General features: G+C 39.5%; 1 protein-coding gene across 5 annotated transcripts in view; it reads right to left on the bottom strand.

Annotated features, from left to right (window-relative positions):
* TNFAIP8 (TNF alpha induced protein 8) overlaps positions 1-20108 on the bottom strand; it is a 143258-nt gene continuing 123150 nt past the window's right edge. For all 5 annotated transcript variants that reach the window (XM_025292993.2, XM_006078093.3, XM_044947792.1 and 2 more), the window contains one exon: positions 1-1721. In XM_025292993.2, coding sequence (XP_025148778.1) covers positions 1156-1721 — 566 coding nt within the window. In that variant the 3' untranslated portion in view covers positions 1-1155. The remainder of the gene's footprint in view (positions 1722-20108) is intronic.

The raw sequence follows: 20108 nt of genomic DNA, 5'->3' as shown, positions 1-20108 counted from the left end.
TTGGAATGCAAATATTCTTTGGTTTACTCATCAAAACAGCAAATAACAAAACAGCAAAATTTTATCAGTTAAATAAAAAAGTAACACTTTATTTACCTATCAAACCTTACTAAACATTGAAATGCATTCATTCTCATGTTCTTGTAGCAAGATTCGTTCTTCCCTTCTGCCTCTCCTTCTCCTAAATTAAATTATTCTGATGGGCTCATCACTAGAGTATAGATTGTTTTATCATTCTTAAAAGCACTTACTTTTTATAGTCCCAATATCAGGAATGATCTACATTTTCTCTTTTTTTCTTACATTTAAAATAGATATGAAAAATGGAGATTCCATCAGCACATTTTCAAGATGACATACAAGTTAAGCCCTCAGCAAGCATTTCAAGGCAAATGGCATGTTATTTTGGGGAATTTTCATGTTTGAGGAAGTATTACTGTTGCTACTAAGAAACAGGACTCAATTCTGGAAGCATAGTCTTACGTTAGACTAAATTATTCATAATGTCAAATACAATGGATTTCTAGAATAGTGATTTCAGAGAAGCAGTTTTCTATTTTTCTGAGGGTTCAATTTGACTGTCTTAATACTTGAATGTCTTAATTCTTAATTAAGATGGAATTTTTGAATGTCAATTAGAAAGTCTTTAACAAAAGAATCTTTAACGAAAGGTAAACTTGAAAATGGAATTGTTTCAAAGGAGAAATGACAGTAAGAGAGGGTTCTTGGCTTTTTAAAAGAGGTACACGTACAAAGTAAGGAATAAAGGTGAACCAAAATACACAACTCTGTACACGTTAGAAATACCCAATGTGCCACCAACACAACAACTGCCCTAAAAAAAGATGTCTAGAGGTTTGGAGCCACACGTATCTTTCTCTAAATAACTCTGTATTTGCATCATGCAACCATACATCTTTCCCAGGATCTGTTAACTGTTGGGAAGCTTTTAACCAGAATATTTGGCAATACATTTTTCTTCAAATAAAACAAGCCTCATAAAACATTACCATTAATGTCTGACAACTGAATTGGGCAAAGTCTTTCTGAAATATTTGTAATCTTTTAAAGCATTCTTCTTGTTTTTTCCTTCATAAATCAGCAGAGCTCCGTCTTCAAATAAATCATGAGCAGTCACAACCTCAATTCACATGCTCATATGTTCTCTTCATCCAACATTTTGTTGATACCATCACACAGTTTCTGTAAGTGGGGTTTATAATTTCCAAAGGGATTATACAAGGCCGCCAAGAAATCACAATCTGAGAAGTGATCAAAGACGTTGTTAACCCGTCCGTGTGACTTGGTGGTGAGGTGACGCTGGATGATCTGGTGCAGCATCTCTCTGCACTCATTCAACAGCTTGGACAGCACGTTCCGGTCAAAGGTGAAGTCCACCTGGTGGAAACTGACCACCGTCATAGCAAGCTGATGAACTTTCTTCTTAAATTTCTCCATCAGTGCCAGCTCATCTTGGTTAAACTGGTTATTCCTGTAAAGGATGGCCAGCTTGATGACGGTCTTGATGAGGTTCTTGATGATCTTCTCTGCCTCCTTTTTGTTCTGGGTGTACTCCTTGGTCACCCTGTAGAGCTCATCTAGCACTTCACTGCTTGTGTCGTCGATGAGGGTGGTTGCAATGGACTTGGATGCCATTTTGCCCAAGATCTTCTTTTGTGCCTGAACGGCCAGGTTTTTGGAATTAAAGACATCTGTAGCCACTGAAAACAAAAGGGGAGGGGGGAGATAAAAATTCAGTAAAGATCAGAGAGAGGAGCAAATTAAAAATCTCATCTGGAGAAGTATTTTCCTTCTGATGTTCTCACTCTATGGTTTGCCTCCCACCTACTAACATTAGCTCTTGGTTCAGAAAGAAACTAAAATAATTTTCCTACATTTGGGGGGCAGAATTAGGTTCTTCTCACTGGTGAAATTAATGGGTGGCTAGGCTGCACTCCATGGGGTCGCTAAGAGTGAGACACGACTGAGCGACTTCACTTTCACTTTTCACTTTCATGCATCATTGGAGAAGGAAATGGCAACCCACTCCAGCGTTCTTGCCTGGAGAATCCGAGGGACGGGGGAGCCTGGTGGGCTGCCGTCTATGGGGTCGCACAGAGTCAGACACGACTGAAGCGACTTAGCAGCAGCATGCATAATCTTGAAGGTTTTTTGGCAATTCAAGTATTTTATTTATACCTTCTGCTTTATAGCCAATACTTCATTTAGAAGTTAAAGGGCTCCAGGAGAAGGGGGTGGGAGAAGGATAAATAAGGAACTTTGGATTATCATACACACATTACTATATATAAAGTAGATAATTAAGGACTTACACATCAAGTACCCTAGCACAGGGAACCCTACTCAATATTCTGTAATAATCCATACAGGAAAAAAATCTGAAAAAGAATTAATATATGTATATGTATAACTCAATAACTTTGCTGTACACCAGAAACTAATACAATGCTGTCAATCAACTATACTCCAATAATATTTTTAAAAAGCTAAAATTTTAAAAAAAGAAGTTAAAGGGCTCTGATCATAAAGATAGTATGTTTCACAAGGAGTAAGTTTTTATGCAATTTTCCCCTAGTTTAAATTTTATAAGAATCACATAAGGAATATAAAGTCATCTCCACAATTGTTCTCCAAGCAACAGTAATCGAGAACAATTTAACAAAATCCATTTAAAAGGAAAAGGAAAAAAGTGACAGAGCCAAGATACTGAATAAATTGATAAATTCGATTCGGAAGCTAATCAAAAAGAAAACCTTGCTCTGTAGTCCAAAATCTGCAAAAAGTCAAATTTCCTGAGCCACTGGTCAGCACCTACCAGTTTGATCATCCTAACCACACTGAGTGTCAACTCTCCAGAGCAGAGTGTTGGAAAGAAATATTCTCTGGAGAACTCATTGTCACTTGCTAGCTCTAATGAATGGCCACTGTGCCCTTTACATTTTTATATGATTTGAGGAAATAATCCTTTGGTATGAGCTAATGAAATGTGCCCCATGAAGAACACACTTTGAGAAAGCAGATCCTTAGAGTTCACTTCTGGAATTATCATAACTTAACTGGACAGAGATTAAACATACAAGTAGAGTTGTCTGTATTAAGTATTAATAAGACACTGTGATGCTCCCTATTTATAGCCAGTCAGTGAATATGATCAATAAATGTTTATTCCCCAAACCAAGTTTAGTTTTTCTCCTCTCCAGAATTGTCCCCCACTTTGTGCACGCTGCTCCATGACCACCATGCTCCCTCCCTCTTCTCCGAGGTGCCTGAGTGTTGGAAAGCAGTCACTCAGTAATGAAAGATGAAAAGCTTAAAAATACAGATATGCAGGAATGAGTCAGGGCATCAATGATGTTATTAGAAATAATTAGGAAATTATTTCTAGCTTGAACATGTTAGCAACATTAGAAAACAAAAAGGTAGCTACTTCCAAGTCCAGGCTGGGAAGGTCTATAAGAAAGTAACTCCCTAGATGTGGAACTGCCATGTCAGATTTGAAATCAGGGCCAAAGTAGCTCATGGTATACAGTGCAAGTAGCTGTGAATTACCTAATTACCAGGATGTCACTCAGAACTTTACATGTCCATACACCCTGAAAGAACATCTTGATTGAACTAGAGATGGTCCTTTCACAAATGTCGATATTTAAACTTGTGAAACATGAACTGAAACTGCAGAAGAACTGAAATAGATTTTGAGAAAGAAATGGAAAGTAAAAAAGCATGAGAAATAGCTAACTTGTTGAAAGTTTTCAGGCTTTTTAATACTTTGCTCATTTAAGTAGTAGTTCACTATTTATTCCTACTTTTCAATGGTTTGCAAGAGTGCATGGTCTCACACTAAAGAATTTATGTCAAAATGAATGTAGTTCATTCATGTAGTTAGTATTATCAAATTAATAAGACCAGGGACCATCTTCCATGACTGAACTTAAGACACAGACCTCTACAAATAATAAACGTGATTTATATAGGAAGGGATACCCCCAAATTTTCAGACACACTAGGATTTCAGGAATTTATTTTATATAAAGTTGAAAGGTTATTCTGTTTCTCTTTGCAACCCCATGACTGTACCCTGCCAGGATCCTTTGTCCATGGGATTCTCCAGGCAAGAATACTGGAATAGGTTGCCATTCCCTTCTCCAGGGGATCTTCCTGACCCAGGAATCAAATCTGGATCTCCTGCATTACAGGCAGATTCTTTACTGTCTGAGTTACCAGGGAAGCCCATACACTATATAAAAAGGGATACTCCCAAATTTTCAGATACACAGTAACTAATTAGGATTTCAGCAATTTATTTTATATAAATTTTAAAGGTTATTCTGTTTTTAATTGATTAGAATGTGGCACAGTCTACAAACATCCCATCAGGAATTTACTGCAATGCCTATGAAATGGCAATACAGTACATTCTGAAATAACCCAAACCAGAGAGAGAGTTCAAAAGACTCTCCTGTGCTCCTCTTTCCAAGGCTGGACTTGCAAGTTTGTACCTCTAGTAGGCCACTTTTTAAAATTAAACCTAAATGTCTCATTTAATTGCAAATAAAGACAATAATAACTCTCTGGTATAGCACATTTAACTTCTTGCAAGAGAAAGGCTGCTGCCCATGAAGCAAGATAGTTCCTCATTTACTGAGAACCAAATCTGAACCAGGACAGAGAAGTTGATCTCTGAGGTTTTCACATTCGTTTCAGAGGAACTTCAAACCCTGCTCCAGAAATACAGCAGCAGCTTCACACTTGCATTTTACCCTCTGGATTATATCCAATACAGTCATCTTTGAAAATGAGAATGAAGCTGTTGCTCCCTGCTCCGTGGGGAAGACATACATGCAGTACATTTCTTTCCATTAGTGAAGGCCTCTTCAGGGCCAGCTGGGAGTTGTGGCTGAGAGTTGCTGGCCAGGATTGTGTGGTCTGTGATCATGAAATATGATTGCTTTTTTTCCTTGTAAATTAACTGCCTTTAGCCACTCCTGCTCAGGCTTGTTTGTCAGTGCTACATCCTCCACTAGATTGATGAAATGTCTGGTGTATCTCACAGCTAGTCCTGGACCACATTTTTCTCCTTCACAATTCTCATCCCTGAGTGATCTCATCCCCTTCCATGGCTTCAGATATCACCCACAGGCCAATGATTCCCACTGTTGCAACTCAGCCCTGACCTCCTTTCCAGACTCATTTTGCAAACACACTCAAGGTTTTTCTTTTCTTTGGCTATTGTGCAGGCATCTCAAATGTACCATGTCCAAAACTGAATCTGTGATTCCTTCCTGTCTCCAGATTGCTACTCCTCCACTCTTTACTATCTTAATTAACAGCATCCCTTCTATCCATGTGCTCAAGTCAGAGACCTGAGAGTTGTTCACCATACCATCCCCTCCCTTAGCTAGTCCAGTGCCAAGTTCTTTCTACCTTCCTCCAATTCTCTAAATTCTATTCACTTCCCTCTATCTCCATGGACCACAGCCCCAATCCAAGCCCCTACCCAATCTCTTCCCACACAGCAGCCAGGGTTTTTATGTAAATCTGAAAACGATGCTTCACTTAAATTCCCTGCTAACCATCATACTTCCTTGTTCCTGAAATCCTCATCATTTGCTTACATTTTCATTGTCTGTCTTATTTTACTAGAATCTATGCACTCTGAGAGCATAAGTTGTATATATTATTCACTGTGTCATCCCTCTAGGCCCATGAGGGTACCTGGTACCTGACACTCCTGACAGAAGCAGAAGTTAACTGCCCCTCTCGCTTCACTATATTTAAACACTTCTCCATGAAAACATGCTGACCTGAAAAATGAGAGCCCTAAATACATACGTGAGTGCTTTGTTATAAAAGCTAGAGAAACAGACATCTTCTTTACCTAGTTAAATATGTGGTTTTCTTCTTTTGAAGTGCACCTCAGACTGTGGTTTCTCTTATTGTCATCAACCAGTTCTTTTGAAGAGCAAGATTTAGCAACTTAAGTATCCATTAACAGATGAATGGATAAAGAAGATGTGGTACATATATGCAATGGAATATTACTCAACCATAAAAAAGAAAGAAATATTACCATTTGCATCAACATGGATGGACCTAGAGATTATCATACTAAGTGACATGATATCATTCATATATGTGGAGCCTAAAAAAATTATATAAATGAACTTATTTACAAAACAGAAATAGACTCACAATCATAGAAAATAAACTTATGGCTACCAGAGAGGATGAGGGAGAGAATAAATTAGGAGTATGAGATAAACATATATATGTGTGAGTGGCCTCAGTCACTCAGTCATGGCTGACTTTTTGCGACCTCGTGGACTGCAGCCTGCCAGGCTAGTCTGTCCATGGAATTTTTCATGGCAAGAATACTGGAGTGGGTTGCTATTTTCTACTCTGGGAGATCTTCCAAACCCAGGGATCGAACTCATGTTTCCTGCATCTCCTGCATTGGCAGGTGGATTCTTCACCACCTGGGAAGCCCCTAATATATGTGTGCTACCTACTGTATAGCAGAGAGAACTATATTCACTGTCTCATAACAATCTATAATGGAAAATAATCTGAAAATATATAATTGAATATATATCACTCTACTGTACACGTGAAGCTAATATAACTTTGCAGATTAACTATAATTTTAAAAAAATGTAAACATAAATAAAGAGGAAAGACTTATTATGTACAATGAGAAAACCTCAAAGGACAATAATACAAATATATTTGTATATATTTAGTGTAAGCAGGGTGCAGTGGTTCTGTCTTGAGCCAGAGTGGAAGATTAAACATACACCATGTTTCATTTTGCCTGGATCTGTGATGAAACATATAACCAAGGTAGGCCCAAGAAGCAACTGAGATGTATGAGTAAATGTTGTCAAAGAAGAAAGTGTTGGAAGTACTGATTTACTTGTGTTTGAGAATACACATGTATGTTGTTGACTAATGAGAAATTATGCTTTATATATAGAGAGAGGATTACCATGACATCAAAACTATTTAAGATAGTTTACAGAAATAGGTATGACTGCTATTCGACATCTGCTTATCTCACTGCCTCTCTTCTATATCTTTACAACTCCTTTCTTGGCTTAATCAAATAGTCTATTTTGGCAATGTTTGTTGTAAGGCAAACTGATTTTTAGGGAATACTGGTTTTGGTATCAACAATTATAAATTTGGAGATAAATACTGGTGTCAAAACTATAATGATCCCTTTATACAAGAAAAAAAAAAGTGCTCAGAAGGGGGAAAAAAAACCCAAACCTTTTCATGACACTAATGAATGAAAAACTATAGTTTTCTGAAATTAACAAAAGTTACACATAACATTCAAAAAACTAAGATCATGGCATCCAGTTCCATCACTTCATGGCAAATAGATGGGGAAACAATGGAAACAGTGACAGACTTTATTTTCTTGGGCTCCAAAATCACTGCAGATGGTGACTGCAGCCATGAAACTAAAAGATGCTTGCTCCTTGGAAGAAAAGCTATGACAAACCAAGACAGCATATTAAAAAGCAGAGACATTACTTTGCCGACAAAGGTCCATCTAGTCAAAACTTGGTTTTTCCAGTAGTCATGTATATATGTGAGAGTTGGACCATAAAGAAGGGTGAACACCAAGAATTGATGCTTTTGAACTGTGGTGTTGGAGAAGACTCTCGAAAGTCCCTTGGACTGCAAAGAGATCAAACCAGTCAATCCTAAAGGAAATCAATCCTGAATATTCATTGGAAGGACTGATTCTGAAGCTAAAGCGCCAATTCTTTGACCACCTGATGCAAAGAGCCAACTCATTAGAAAAAACCCTGATGCTGGGAAAGATTGAAGGCAAGAGGAGAAGGACATGATAGAAGATGGGATGGTTGGATGGCATCACCAATTCAATGGACATGAGTTTGAGCAAGCTCTGGGAGATGGTGAAGGACAGGGAAGCCTAGGATGCTGCAGTCCATGGGGGTCACCAAAAGTCGGACATGACTGAGTGACTAAACAACAACAACAAAACCCATAACATTGGCTTCCCAGGTGGCTCAGTGGTAAAGAATCCATCTGCAATGCATGAGACACAAGAGATGCAGGTTTAATCCCTGGGTTGGAAAGATCCCCTGGAGGAGAGCATGGCAACCCACTCCAGTATTCTTGCCTGGAGAATCTCATGGACTGAGGAGCCTGGTGGGCTGTAGTCTACAAGGTAGCAAAGATTCAGACATGACTGAAGCAACTGAACACACACACACATACACATAACGTTATCCCAATTAAGACACTGCTAATATAGTGAAGTACTCAAGTCACTTTCTTTATAACCTCACCTGCAAACACATAATTTCTTTACCCATGAAATTTGTTATACTTGGAACTTTGAAATGGTGACTACAGATGCATGTATATGTCATTACTAATTCTTGCCTAGTTAAAATTTGATCCAGTGGGCCCAGTATTAGGAAGGATGGAAAAGAAAACAATTTGGATAGCATGTCTGGCTGCTGTGGTCTGTTAACAGAAGTTCTTTAAACTAACGTGTAAAACCTTAGCTCTCTTGCATTTGAATTACTCCAAATCTAAATAGGGCTTAGCAAAAAGACTGCTTTGGGGATATACAAGTGGCCATAACCAACAGTAAACATTTCACAAGAAGTCAAATGGCTAAGAGTTGACCCCCTATATCAGGATTTGATAGCGCTCTAGGAGGAAAGAAAGGAATTGTGGAGCTCAGCCTCCACACAAACATGCCAGGGTGGAAAATTCAACAGGGTAGAGAAGAAACAACAAAAGAAAGAAAGAAAAAGAGAGTGAGGGATGGGGAGAGGGCCACAGCCAGCAGAACCAGTAGAGATTCAGACTGTGAGAGGGGCTGACCCTGGAAGGGCCAGAAGCAATGACCATGGCAACAAGCAGAGGCAATCTTATCCAGAAATAAAAGACGAGTGCCAGGAACCTTAATCCCTTATCACCTTCAGGTCACACAGATGGAGACCCTAACACAAAAGAACATACTCTTGGGAAAATCAATACATCTAAGGTTCTTAACCTGATGTTGAATGCAAATTTGGGGGAGTATACATTTTGCTGACACAAGCGCTTGAAAACCAGTGGTGTGCCTCATCACAGGGACAAGCTAAGTCATTCACTCTGTGTCTCCTTCCACCTTTAGAAAAGCACATGCTCATTTTAAAAGGCAACATATTAAAGAAGACAAATGTCAGGGAAGACAGTGACTTTAAAGGGGGGCAAAAGAAAAAAAAATAAATCACTGGATGGCTTTCCATGGAGTCCTGGAAGTTGTAAAGCACCCCCTTGCAGATGCCTTTCCTTGTTGTGCACATAGTTGGTTCACAGCTCTTAAGCGAGTCTGGTGCTGCTGCAGTTGGCTCTTGGCCACAGAGACACAGATAAATTCTGTCTACTGAGGTGCAATTGCTCCCTCATTTTCTTGTCTGCCTGTGTGGCACGAAGCATTCTGCTTTGAAACGATCATCAGAGCTTACTGATTCCTCATTAATGAACGAGTTAAGCAATATCTTTGCCATGTCCATTTTGTATTTTTTATGAGTCACGAGTTGATCTTCTTAAAAATCTACCCTTTAACACAGAATAGAATTTTTCCCTCAAAACCATGTGAAGTAAAAACAAAACAAAACTGCAGTACACATCATTCTTTAGAGAGAACTCATACACGTTTCCTATGGCAACTAATTTCTCCAGGGTCCTGGAAGAGTATACTAATAAAAGTCCAATATTCTGTAGCTCACGGTTCCATGAAGCCATAGTGCTTAGGGATACCACGGGCTTCCCAGGTGGCTCAGGGGTAGAGAACCTGCCTGCCAGTACAGGCAGACAGAGGAGACGTGGGTTCATTCCCTGGATAGGGAAGTGCCTAGAGGAGGAAATGGCAACCTACTCCAACCGATATTCTTGCCTGGAAAATCCTGTGGCCAGAGGAACCTGGCAGGCTACAGTCCCTGAGACTGCAAAGTGTTAGGCACAACTGAGCGATGGAGCACACAGGCACAGGGATATTACTGAGACTCAATTTCTCTATCTACAAGATGGGATTAATGATCCCCACATCTTGGAGTTGCTGTAAAGATAAACGGACATGGACCAGAAAGGAGGATCTCACAGAATACCTGGCACAGAAGTTTTCTCCACAGGTTTGCTTAAAGAAGTCAACAAATTAAATGTCAAATACCTTCTGATGCTCTCTAGTACTGAATGACATTTGGTGAAAATCAATCAACTCCTTCTGGACTCAATATGGAAATACAAATTGCTTAGAAATGCAAAATGCCTGATGGACTGTATGAAGATAGAGACTTCACATACTTTAGTGAATAATAAGTTATAGAATCTTTTCCATGATGACATTAAAAAAACTAACATATATTAAATTTTTCTTTATCAGGGAATTTCTTTCTCTCTTTTTTTTTTCAGGTAGATTTCAGTACCACCAGAACTCTGATAGGTAACACAAGTATATTTTGTCTAGGGAAAACTGGCCCATGGAGAACAGAATCAAATCCTGAGGAGAGGAAAAAAGACAAACAGTATCAACATCCTCACAAAGCTGTGTGATAGTGGGTAAAATGTGAACAAAATGGGCCAAAAATAAAGCCAAAGTGAAAACCCACAGCAGACAACAAGATTACCCCATAAAGTCACAGCTTCACCCCCAGACTTTCCAAAGCTTTCCAGAGAACCAGAGATACAAGGGCAGGTAAGAACAGCATGGATGGAAACAAAAGATCAAGGTCAAGAGTCCTGGGTTTTAGACTTGGCTCCAATTTAATTTCTTCATGTCTTGTTTTCTCATCTACTAAGGGGGCATCCTTTCAAGGTGGTCTGGCTTAAGTTAGATTTGTGTGCGTGTGTGCTAAGTCACTCAGTTGTGTCTGACTCTTTGCAACCTGATGGACTGTAGCCTGCCAGGCTCCTCTGTCTGTAGGATTCTCCAGGCAAGAATACTGGAGTGGGTTGTCATTTCCTTTTCCAGGGGATCTTCCCAACCCAGCAATTGAACCTGGGCCTCTTATATCTCCTGCATTGTCTGGTGGGTTCCTTACCATTAAAAGTGAGAAAACTCCAGCAGTGTGCTTCTGGGCTCATGACTACAGATCACAAATGCACACTGAGTTTTGCTTCCTTATTTAATACACTTGAGGTAGAGAAGCAGGAATTCAAATCCAATATTTGCACACACTGTGTTCTTTCTACTCGTTTCTCCTTATATCTTCTATTTTTCCAAATTTGTGGACAAGAGAAATTATGTCCTGAAGAAAACACTGTGAAGCTTTTCCCCTTTGTGGTCTTGAGCTGTTTTTGTTGTTTTAATTCTGGAATCTTTTCATTTTGATTTTGGGTTCAATTGTATGTTTTTGATGCCTGTGGCTTAATTTTGTGATGATTTTGAAATTGAAAATGTCATTTCCTAAGTTTCAATACCATTAACTCCATATTAGACTCCATTTCTGTTTTTTTGTTATTGTTTTTTTTTTTTTTTTTTTTCAGTTAATTTGCTCCATAAATAATGAGATGACTTGGTCGCTTTCTAGGAAGCATAAACTCTGACAAGATATGCCTGACACGTCTAGATCCACTAATACCAGGGTTGGAAGAAAGTTGATGATATCTGTATGAAGGGGTATAGTCGGATTCCATGGAATGTCAGTCTTGTAAATATTAGAACAGAGATTACAGGAATATAAATGGATTTTGTGGCTACTCAGAGTGAGAGGTTAACAGTCACAAGAACCCACTGGCTAGTCACTGTATTTTGAACTTAATACCACATTATCCCCAGAACTGCCTAGAATCTGCACTATCTTACTGAAGCTTCACAACAATCTCAGGAGGAAGGTTATTATCCCCATTTACAGATATGGTAAATGAGGCCCAGAGAAATTAAGTTGCCTTCTCAAGGTCGTACAGTCAGTAAGTGGAAGAGATGAACTTGATCCCAGATATGTCTAACTCCAACCTATTCTCTTAAGAGTTCTGCTATACCAGATAAGTATTAAAAACAAAACAAAACAACAACAAAAAAACTCTCTCTTGAAGTATGGGAACGGGAAGATCTAATAATATTTGATAAAGTGAAATGAAGTAAAAGAAAAATAAAAAAAGATACCAGGTCTCCCTGGGGGTAAGAAGTGGACTCAATAAAATAGATCAATCCAGCTGGGTTTGAAATAGCCTGTATTTCTAGTGAAAACCCAGACTAGTTTCAAAACATTTTAAAATGAAATTAAAAAAATAATATGCTTACATTACTCAAAAGCCATAATATAAATATTTAAAGTGAGAAGTCTCATTTTCAACTTTGCTACTCACTGCACAGTCCTGACCCTGACCACTGCTTTCCAGAGACAACTATTCTTTTGGTATCTTTTCAGAGTTGCTGTCTTCTCTGCACAGATGAGCATATATATGAATAGACAGATACTGAGCAGGGTGAAGAGGTTTTTGTTGTTGTTCAGTCACTAAGGCATGTTTGACTCTTTGCCACCCCAATGGATTGCAGCATGCCAGGCTTCCGTTCCTTCACTATCTCCCGGAGTTTGCTCAAATTCATATCCACTGAGTTGGTGATGCTATCTAACCATTTCATCCTCTGTCACCCCCTTCTCCTCTTGCCTTCAATCTTTCCCAGCATCAGGGTCTTTTCCAATGAGTTGGTTCTTCACATCAGGTAGCCAAAGTGTTGGAGCTTCTACTTCAGCATCAGTTCTTCCAATAAGTATTCAGGGTTGATTTCCTTTAGGATTGACTGGTTTGATCTCCTTGTTGTCCAGGGGACTCAGAAGAGTTTTCTCCAGAACCACAATTCAAAAGCATCAATTCTTCAGTGCTCAGCTTTCTTTACATCCCAACTCTCACATCCGTATATGATTAGCAGGAAAACCATAGCTTTGACTGTACAGACTTTTGTCGTCGGCAAAGTGATGTCTCTGCTTTTTAATATGCTATCTAGGTTTGTCATAGCTTTCCTTCCAAAGAGCAAGCGTCTTTTAATTTCATGGTTGCAGTCACTGTCCACAGTGATTTTTGAATCCAAAAAAATAAAATTTGTCACTGCTTCCACTTTTCCCCCTTCTATTTGCTATGAAGTGATGGGACCAAATCCCCATGATCTTAAGTTTTTTTAATGATGAGTTTTAAGCCAGCTTTGTCACTCTCTCCTTTCACCCTCATCAAGAGGCATTAAGAAGTCTTACAGGTTTGTAATTCTTATTAATGCTACTTTTGAGTGATGAGAGACTAAACCGAGTAATTCCAATTTATGAAATTCTGTAATTCCTTGCATGACTAGGACATAAAATGGTGAGACGCCAGAGGCACATCTTTATTCCCATTCATGTGATAGTAGTAAGAGTCCTTCAGTGAGTGGTGGGAAGGTAGCAAGGTTGAAACAGAGGTCTTTACTTAACTGGGGCACGGGGAGGTTATGATTAGAGAAGTTGTGCAGTTTATCATCCTAATGGGATCCCTCTGCAAACGGTACTATTAGCAATTACGCTCTGACAACAAATCTGTGCCTCTTCCAGCAGGTAAATGTAAGTGGTCACTAAAGACTACTTAAGTACTGAAGCACTAAAGGCACTCAAGACTAAATAAGAAAGGGTCAAAAGTCAGGGTTACCCAAATATTTAGGACCTGAGGAATTTCTTGGGAACCCCACATGAGCACCAGCCAGCTTTTATTCTGAATTATGTTAAAAACAAAAACCCAATTCTTCAAGAAGTTAAGAGTCTTAAGCGAGGGGTGAGGGCTAATTCCCTCTAGCTAAATAAGTTTGGGAAATAGCGTATATGAGGGACAAGGGTCCCATTTGAGTTGCAAAAAAATGTACTAATAATATTAAAGGTCTTGAGGATTAGTGGAGTAAAGGAACATTTTAACTTTACTTACTCAGCTTTTTCAAACTACACAGATGACTCATTAACAAATTTGTAGGCTAAGATCAGTGAAAATTATTGGCTAACAAATGAACTTGAGTTCTTGCTATTCCTCTGGAATGGATTCATAATTGTCTCCTGTAAATAGGGGAGGGCAGGACAGGCAGTCAGGCAAAAAGACAAGCAAGGTGGTGACTGTGAGCCTGGGGTTCAGGGGTCAGAAGCCTAGTTTGTCTATTGAGTGCTGGGTCTCTGGGGCTAGTTACCTAACTTCTCTGTGCCTTAGTTTCCCCACATGCAAATGAGGATACCTGAGGTTTTTATGATGATTAAATGGGAATAATCCATACAAAGTGCTTAGGGGAGCTCCAGGTGTTAAAAAATAACATCAATTAATGTGAACTATTATTACTATTGTCACTAATGTTGTTATCCCTATTGTTAAGGTAGGTAGGTATTGTTGACATTCAGCTGGTGTGGGATGATAAGAGTCTTGTGATCATGACTTGTGAAACAGGAGCGAGGAGAGATGATGGGACATTAACCCAAAGACATGAATCATTCAACAAAACTTCTGAGTGTTCATAATGTATCAGATACTGCAGATTCAGAGATAAACAACCTATCCTTTCTGTCCAGACACTCAAGTCTAAGGTGGAGTGGAGGCAGGAAGCAGACGGTTACACAGCTCAGCAGAACCCTGAAAGCAATGGTAGCAAAGAGAAGGAACGATAATTTTGCTGGAATGGAAGGAAATTAGGTTTGAGGAAAGTTTCACAAGTAGAGACTGACCCAAAAGGCAGAAAAAGAAGATTCTGCCTTAACAAGAATAAATGTGACTGCATTCCAGAGCTGACCTACAGAATTCCGACAAGAGAGTTAGGAATGAAAAAGTCTGCCCAGCAGTGTACCCATATGTGAAAAACCCAAGGAGGCATGTGGGTCCTATGGATTTTAGAGAAACTTTTTAATTTTTAATTGAAGGATAATTGCTTTACAATGTTGTATTGGTTTCTGTTGAACAACAATGTGAATCAGCTATAAGTATATATATATATATATCCCCTCTGTCTTGAGCCTCCCTCTTACCCTGTGCCCCACCCCCCACCATCTCACCCCACTAGGTCATCACTTTAGAGAAACCTTAAACACAAACTATGTATAATTTGTTGTCAAGGCCAGGAAAATTTACTACAGTGGTACTCAGTTTCTGAGAAAGCTTTGGTAGGGAAAAAACAGATACAGCAGGAAATGGGCAGCAATCTCTTTGGCAAGGGCTATGAATATCAGAAGGTCTGGAGTTTTCTAAAAATGCATTGTTGGACTTACTGAATCAGAATCCTCAGGACTGCAGTCTAAGCAGCTGTATTTGGAGGAAGCACTGTGATGGATGGTTCTGACGGAGGGTAATGGTGGAAGATCCCTATTCTGAGGTGTACTTCTATAACATAATACTTTATAATTTTCAACAGACATTCTTTTGCTATTAAGGCATGCTGTAAATAGCCTATGAACAGATGTAAGTGAAAGTGAGAGTGTTACTCCCTCAGTCGTGTCCGACTCTTTGCAACCCCGTGGATTGTAGCTCGCCAGGCTCCTCTGTCCATGGGATTCTCCAGGCAAGAATACTGGAGTGGGTTGCCATGCCCTTCTCCAGAAGGATCTTCCTGACCCAGGGATCAAACTCTCATCTCCCGCATTACAGGCAGATTCTTTACCATCTGAGCCACTATGGAAGCATATGAACAGATGCAACTCCTCAAATTTTTTTTCACCCAAAACTAGATGTGAGTTTGCACACAGAATCCAGAGAAAATATTTTCACAATAGAGCTTATTCTATTCAGGCCTCAAAGAGAACAGAAAAGTTACCCTCTTTATATGATACTTTAATCAAAACTTGAACAGGACCTATCACTAGGCTTCACATGAGTTTGAAATTAAATAAAAATATCCTACAAGTGTTTATACCAAACTGACTTTAGTGAGCTATTCTTTTTCTTTTTAAATTAAATGAAACCTTCCTTATTTATTATATGGGATTAGGATACTTTATGTTTTTCTTAAAGATTTTTCAATTAAGCTGGGTTTATTTACATACCTTCTTGAGGACATGAAGCCTTTCCATTGTTGATATAAGCCAAGCTTCTACCAGATTACAGAGGAAAGTCCTCTAAACAAGCCCCATGATGTTCTATACTTTTCCACCCGCTAAGTTCTCCCATCCTGCCAGAGGCCCTGGCTCCTCATGAATATTTATATTCACTCCTGTGCTATGAAAACCAGTAACAGACTTAAAATGCCAACACACTAGAGTGCAGTTTAGTTACTGAGCCACCCCTAAAACTGGAATTGGTGATCACTACACCCTTTCAGGTCTCCTTAGGCTGCTCCTGGCTATATAACACAGACAACCAGACTACCAAATTACAGCTGACATTTGCGTGGCACTCCATAGTCTGCAAAATATTTTTAGGATAACACTTCCATGTGTTTATGAAAGGCTTTGTTCTGGTTTGGTCCTCTTACTATTATGTAACCCTGAGGGAGCAGATGAGAGAATTAAGGCTCTACAGTCAAGGGACTTGTCCAAGGGCATTTAGCGAGGGGCAGAGCTAGGGTCTATGGCAGTCCATTATGGTGCATGGCTGCTCTGTAAGAAAGGTGAAATTAAGAGAACGTATACTCTTCATGAGTTTTCTATCAAATGCTGTGATGCGGCTGAGCCAGCTATATAATCTCACCTCTTAGAGCTTATCTACTGCCCAAGCTAAAGCAACTCCTCGAACTAAAAAAAAAAAAAAAAAAAAAATAGAAGCTAGGCCTTACACATCAGAAGAGAGAGGGGAAAAAAAAGGAAAGCAAAATGATGTGTCCATCATGTTTCACTCCTGAAAAATTCCTGCTCATCCTTTAAGGCTCAGTTTAAATGCCACTTCTTCCAAGAAGTTTTTCCAAAGTACAGTGGCAAAGTAATCTAAATCCAAAGGAAAGAATAAAACATTCCCTCTCCCAATGTATTTTCTGCCTTTTGGGAGAGCTAACTTTCTGTCTTGGCTTACTTGATCATGATCCTTGACAACTAAGGGACCATTCTCTCTATGCATCTCTCTCTTCTTCAAAGCGCTTAACACGTGCCTTCCAGATTCCATGGAGTGAGACAAAGTCCACTGCTCCCGTCTGCCTCCTTGGAACCTATCACTATCTTTACCAGTAATTCATCAAGACGTATCAGGGAATCAACTCCACATCATATATCTCAGTTCGGTTCAGTTCAGTCACTCAGTCGTGTCCGACTCTTTGTGACCCCATGAATAGCAGCATGCCAGGCCTCCCTGTCCATCACCAACTCCCAGAGTCCACCCAAACCCATGTCCATTGAGTCGGTGATGCCCATCCAACCATCTCATCCTGTCATCCCTTCTCCTCCTGCCTTCAATCTTTCCCAGCATCAGGGTCTTTTCCAATGAGTCAGCTCTTTGCATCAGGTGGCCAAAGTATTGGGATTTCAGCTTCAACATCAGTCCTTTCGAAGAACACCCAGGAATGATCTCCTTTAGGAAGGACTGGTTGAATCTCCTTGCAGTCCAAGGGACTCTCAAGAGTCTTCTCCAACACCACAGTTCAAAAGCATCAATTCTTCAGTGCTCAGCTTTCTTTATAGTCCAACTCTCACATCTGTACATGACCATTGGAAAAACCATAGCCTTGACTGGACAGACCTTTGTCGGCAAAGCAATGTCTCTTCTTTTTAATAGGCTGTCTAGGTTGGTCATAACTTTCCTTACAAGGAGTAAGCATATTTTAATTTCATGGCTGCAGTCACCATCTGCAGTGATTTTGGAGCCCAGAAAAATAAAGTCTGACACTGCTTCCCCATCTATTTGCCATGAAGTGATGAGATCAGATGCCATGATCTTAGTTTTCTGAATGTTGAGCTTTAAGCCAACTTTTTCACTCTCCCTCTTTCACTTTCATCAAGAGGCTCTTTAATTCTTCTTCACTTTCTGCCATAAGGGTGGTGTCATTGCATATCTGAGGTTATTGATATTTCTCCCCGCAATCTTGATTCCCGCTTGTGTTTCTTCCAGTCCAGTGTTTCTCATGATGTACTCTGCATAGAAGTTAAATAAGCAGGCTGACAATATACAGCCTTGACGTACTCCTTTTCCTATTTGGAACCAGTCTATTGTTCCATGTCCAGTTCTAACTGTTGCTTCCTGACCTGCATACAAATTTCTCAAGAGGCAGGTCAGGTGGTCTGGTATTCCCATCTCTTTCAGAATTTCCCACAGTTTATTGTGATCCACACAGTCAAAGGCTTTGGCATAGTCAATAAAGCAGAAATAGATGCTTTTCTGGAACTCTCTTGCTTTTTCCATGATCCAGCGGATGTTGGCAATTTGATCTCTGGTTCCTCTGCCTTTTCTAAAACCAGCTTGAACATCTGGAAGTTCACGGTTCACGTATTGCTGAAGCCTGGCTTGGAGAATTTTAAGCATCACTTTACTAGCGTGTGAGATGAGTGCAATTGTGCGGTAGTTTGAACATTCTATGGCATTGCCTTTCTTTGGGACTGGAATGAAAACTGACCTTTTCCAGTCCTGTGGCCACTGTCGAGTTTTCCAAATTTGCTGGCATATTGAGTGCAGCACTTTCACAGCATCATCTTTTATGATTTGAAACAGCTCCACTGGAATTCCATCACCTCCACTAGCTTTGTTCATAGTGATGCTTCCTAAGGCTCACTTGATTTCACATTCCAGGATGTCTGGCTCTAGGTGAGTGATTACACCATTGTGATTATCTGGGTCATGAAGATCTTTTTGTACAGTTCTTCTGTGTATTCTTGCTACCTCTTCTTAATATCTTCTGCTTCTGTTAGGTCCCTACCATTTTTGTCCTTTATTGAGCCCATCTTTGCATAAAATGTTCCCTTGGTAGCTCTAATTTTCTTGAGAGATCTCTAGTCTTTCCCATTCTATTGTTTTCCCCTCTTTCTTTGCATTGATTGCTGAGGAAGGCTTTCTTATCTCTCCTTGCTATTTTTTGGAACTCTGCATTCAAATGGGTATATCTTTCTTTTTCTCCTTTGCTTTTCACTTCTCTTCTTTTCACAGCTTTTGTAAGGCCTCCTCAGATAGCCATTTTGCTTTTCTGCATTTCTTTTTCTTGGGGATGGTCTCGATTCCTGTCTTCTGTACAATGTCACAAGCCTCCATCCATAGTTCATCAGGCACTCTGTCCATCAGGTCTAGTCCCTTAAATCTATTTCTCACTTCCACTGTATAGTCATAAGGGATTTGATTCAGGTCATACCTGAATGGTCTAGTGGTTTTCTCCACTTTCTTCCATTTCAGTCTGAATTTGGCAATAAGGAGTTCCTGATCTGAGCCACAGCCACCTCCTGGTCTTGTTTTTGCTGACTGTATAGAGCTTCTCCATCTCTGGCTGCAAAGAATATAATCAATCTGATTTTGATGTCGACCATCTGGTGATGTCCATGTATAGAGTCTTCTTTTGTGTCTAGAGCTTAACAAATGGATTTTCTTATACTCCATGGACAAAAACATAGTCCCAACTGTGGGATGTTAAACACCTTTTGTTTTAAAGAAAAATAATCTATACAAAAGATATGCATTTTCATTTCTTTTCTCTCTCTCTTTTTTTTTTTTTTTTTTTGGTCTACTGCTTTTCTCTCGTCTTTTGCCAAAACATACAGAATAACCAGCCACTTTTATTTGGCGAAGTGACCATATTTAGCTATCTGAGTCCGTACTGCAAATGTTCTGGCATCTTCCATGAAAATATCCCAAACCCATCTGTTTGAGTATTTTAGGAGCAGTAACCTCTTGGCCTCAGCTTGGGCATCTCTCAAATATGCCTCTTGGCACAGCCTCCCAACATTCTTGTCAAAACCTTTCCCCAATAACTGTTTGATAAGGTTAAGCTAGTCAAGCATTTTAGAGCCATGTCAAGTCCTAAGAGGCTAGATTCCATTAAAGGTAAGCAAATGGTAAGATGAGATTTGCTGGGCCTTAAAGTAAATTATCTCATTCCAAATATCAAGATATACTGAAGCTCTAAAATTACAGGGTATAACCTTGGGAAAAAAAAAAAAAAAAAGGACCCTAGTGGTTTACAGAAGCAATGTGCTTACTGCTGGGTACCTCCAGAATGG

The sequence above is a fragment of the Bubalus bubalis genome, chromosome 9 (genome assembly GCF_019923935.1).
Source record: "Bubalus bubalis isolate 160015118507 breed Murrah chromosome 9, NDDB_SH_1, whole genome shotgun sequence".
NCBI classification, from domain to species: Eukaryota; Metazoa; Chordata; class Mammalia; order Artiodactyla; family Bovidae; genus Bubalus; species Bubalus bubalis.
Note: the sequence above shows the minus strand (reverse complement) of the source record. Positions and strands in the feature narration are given on the sequence as shown.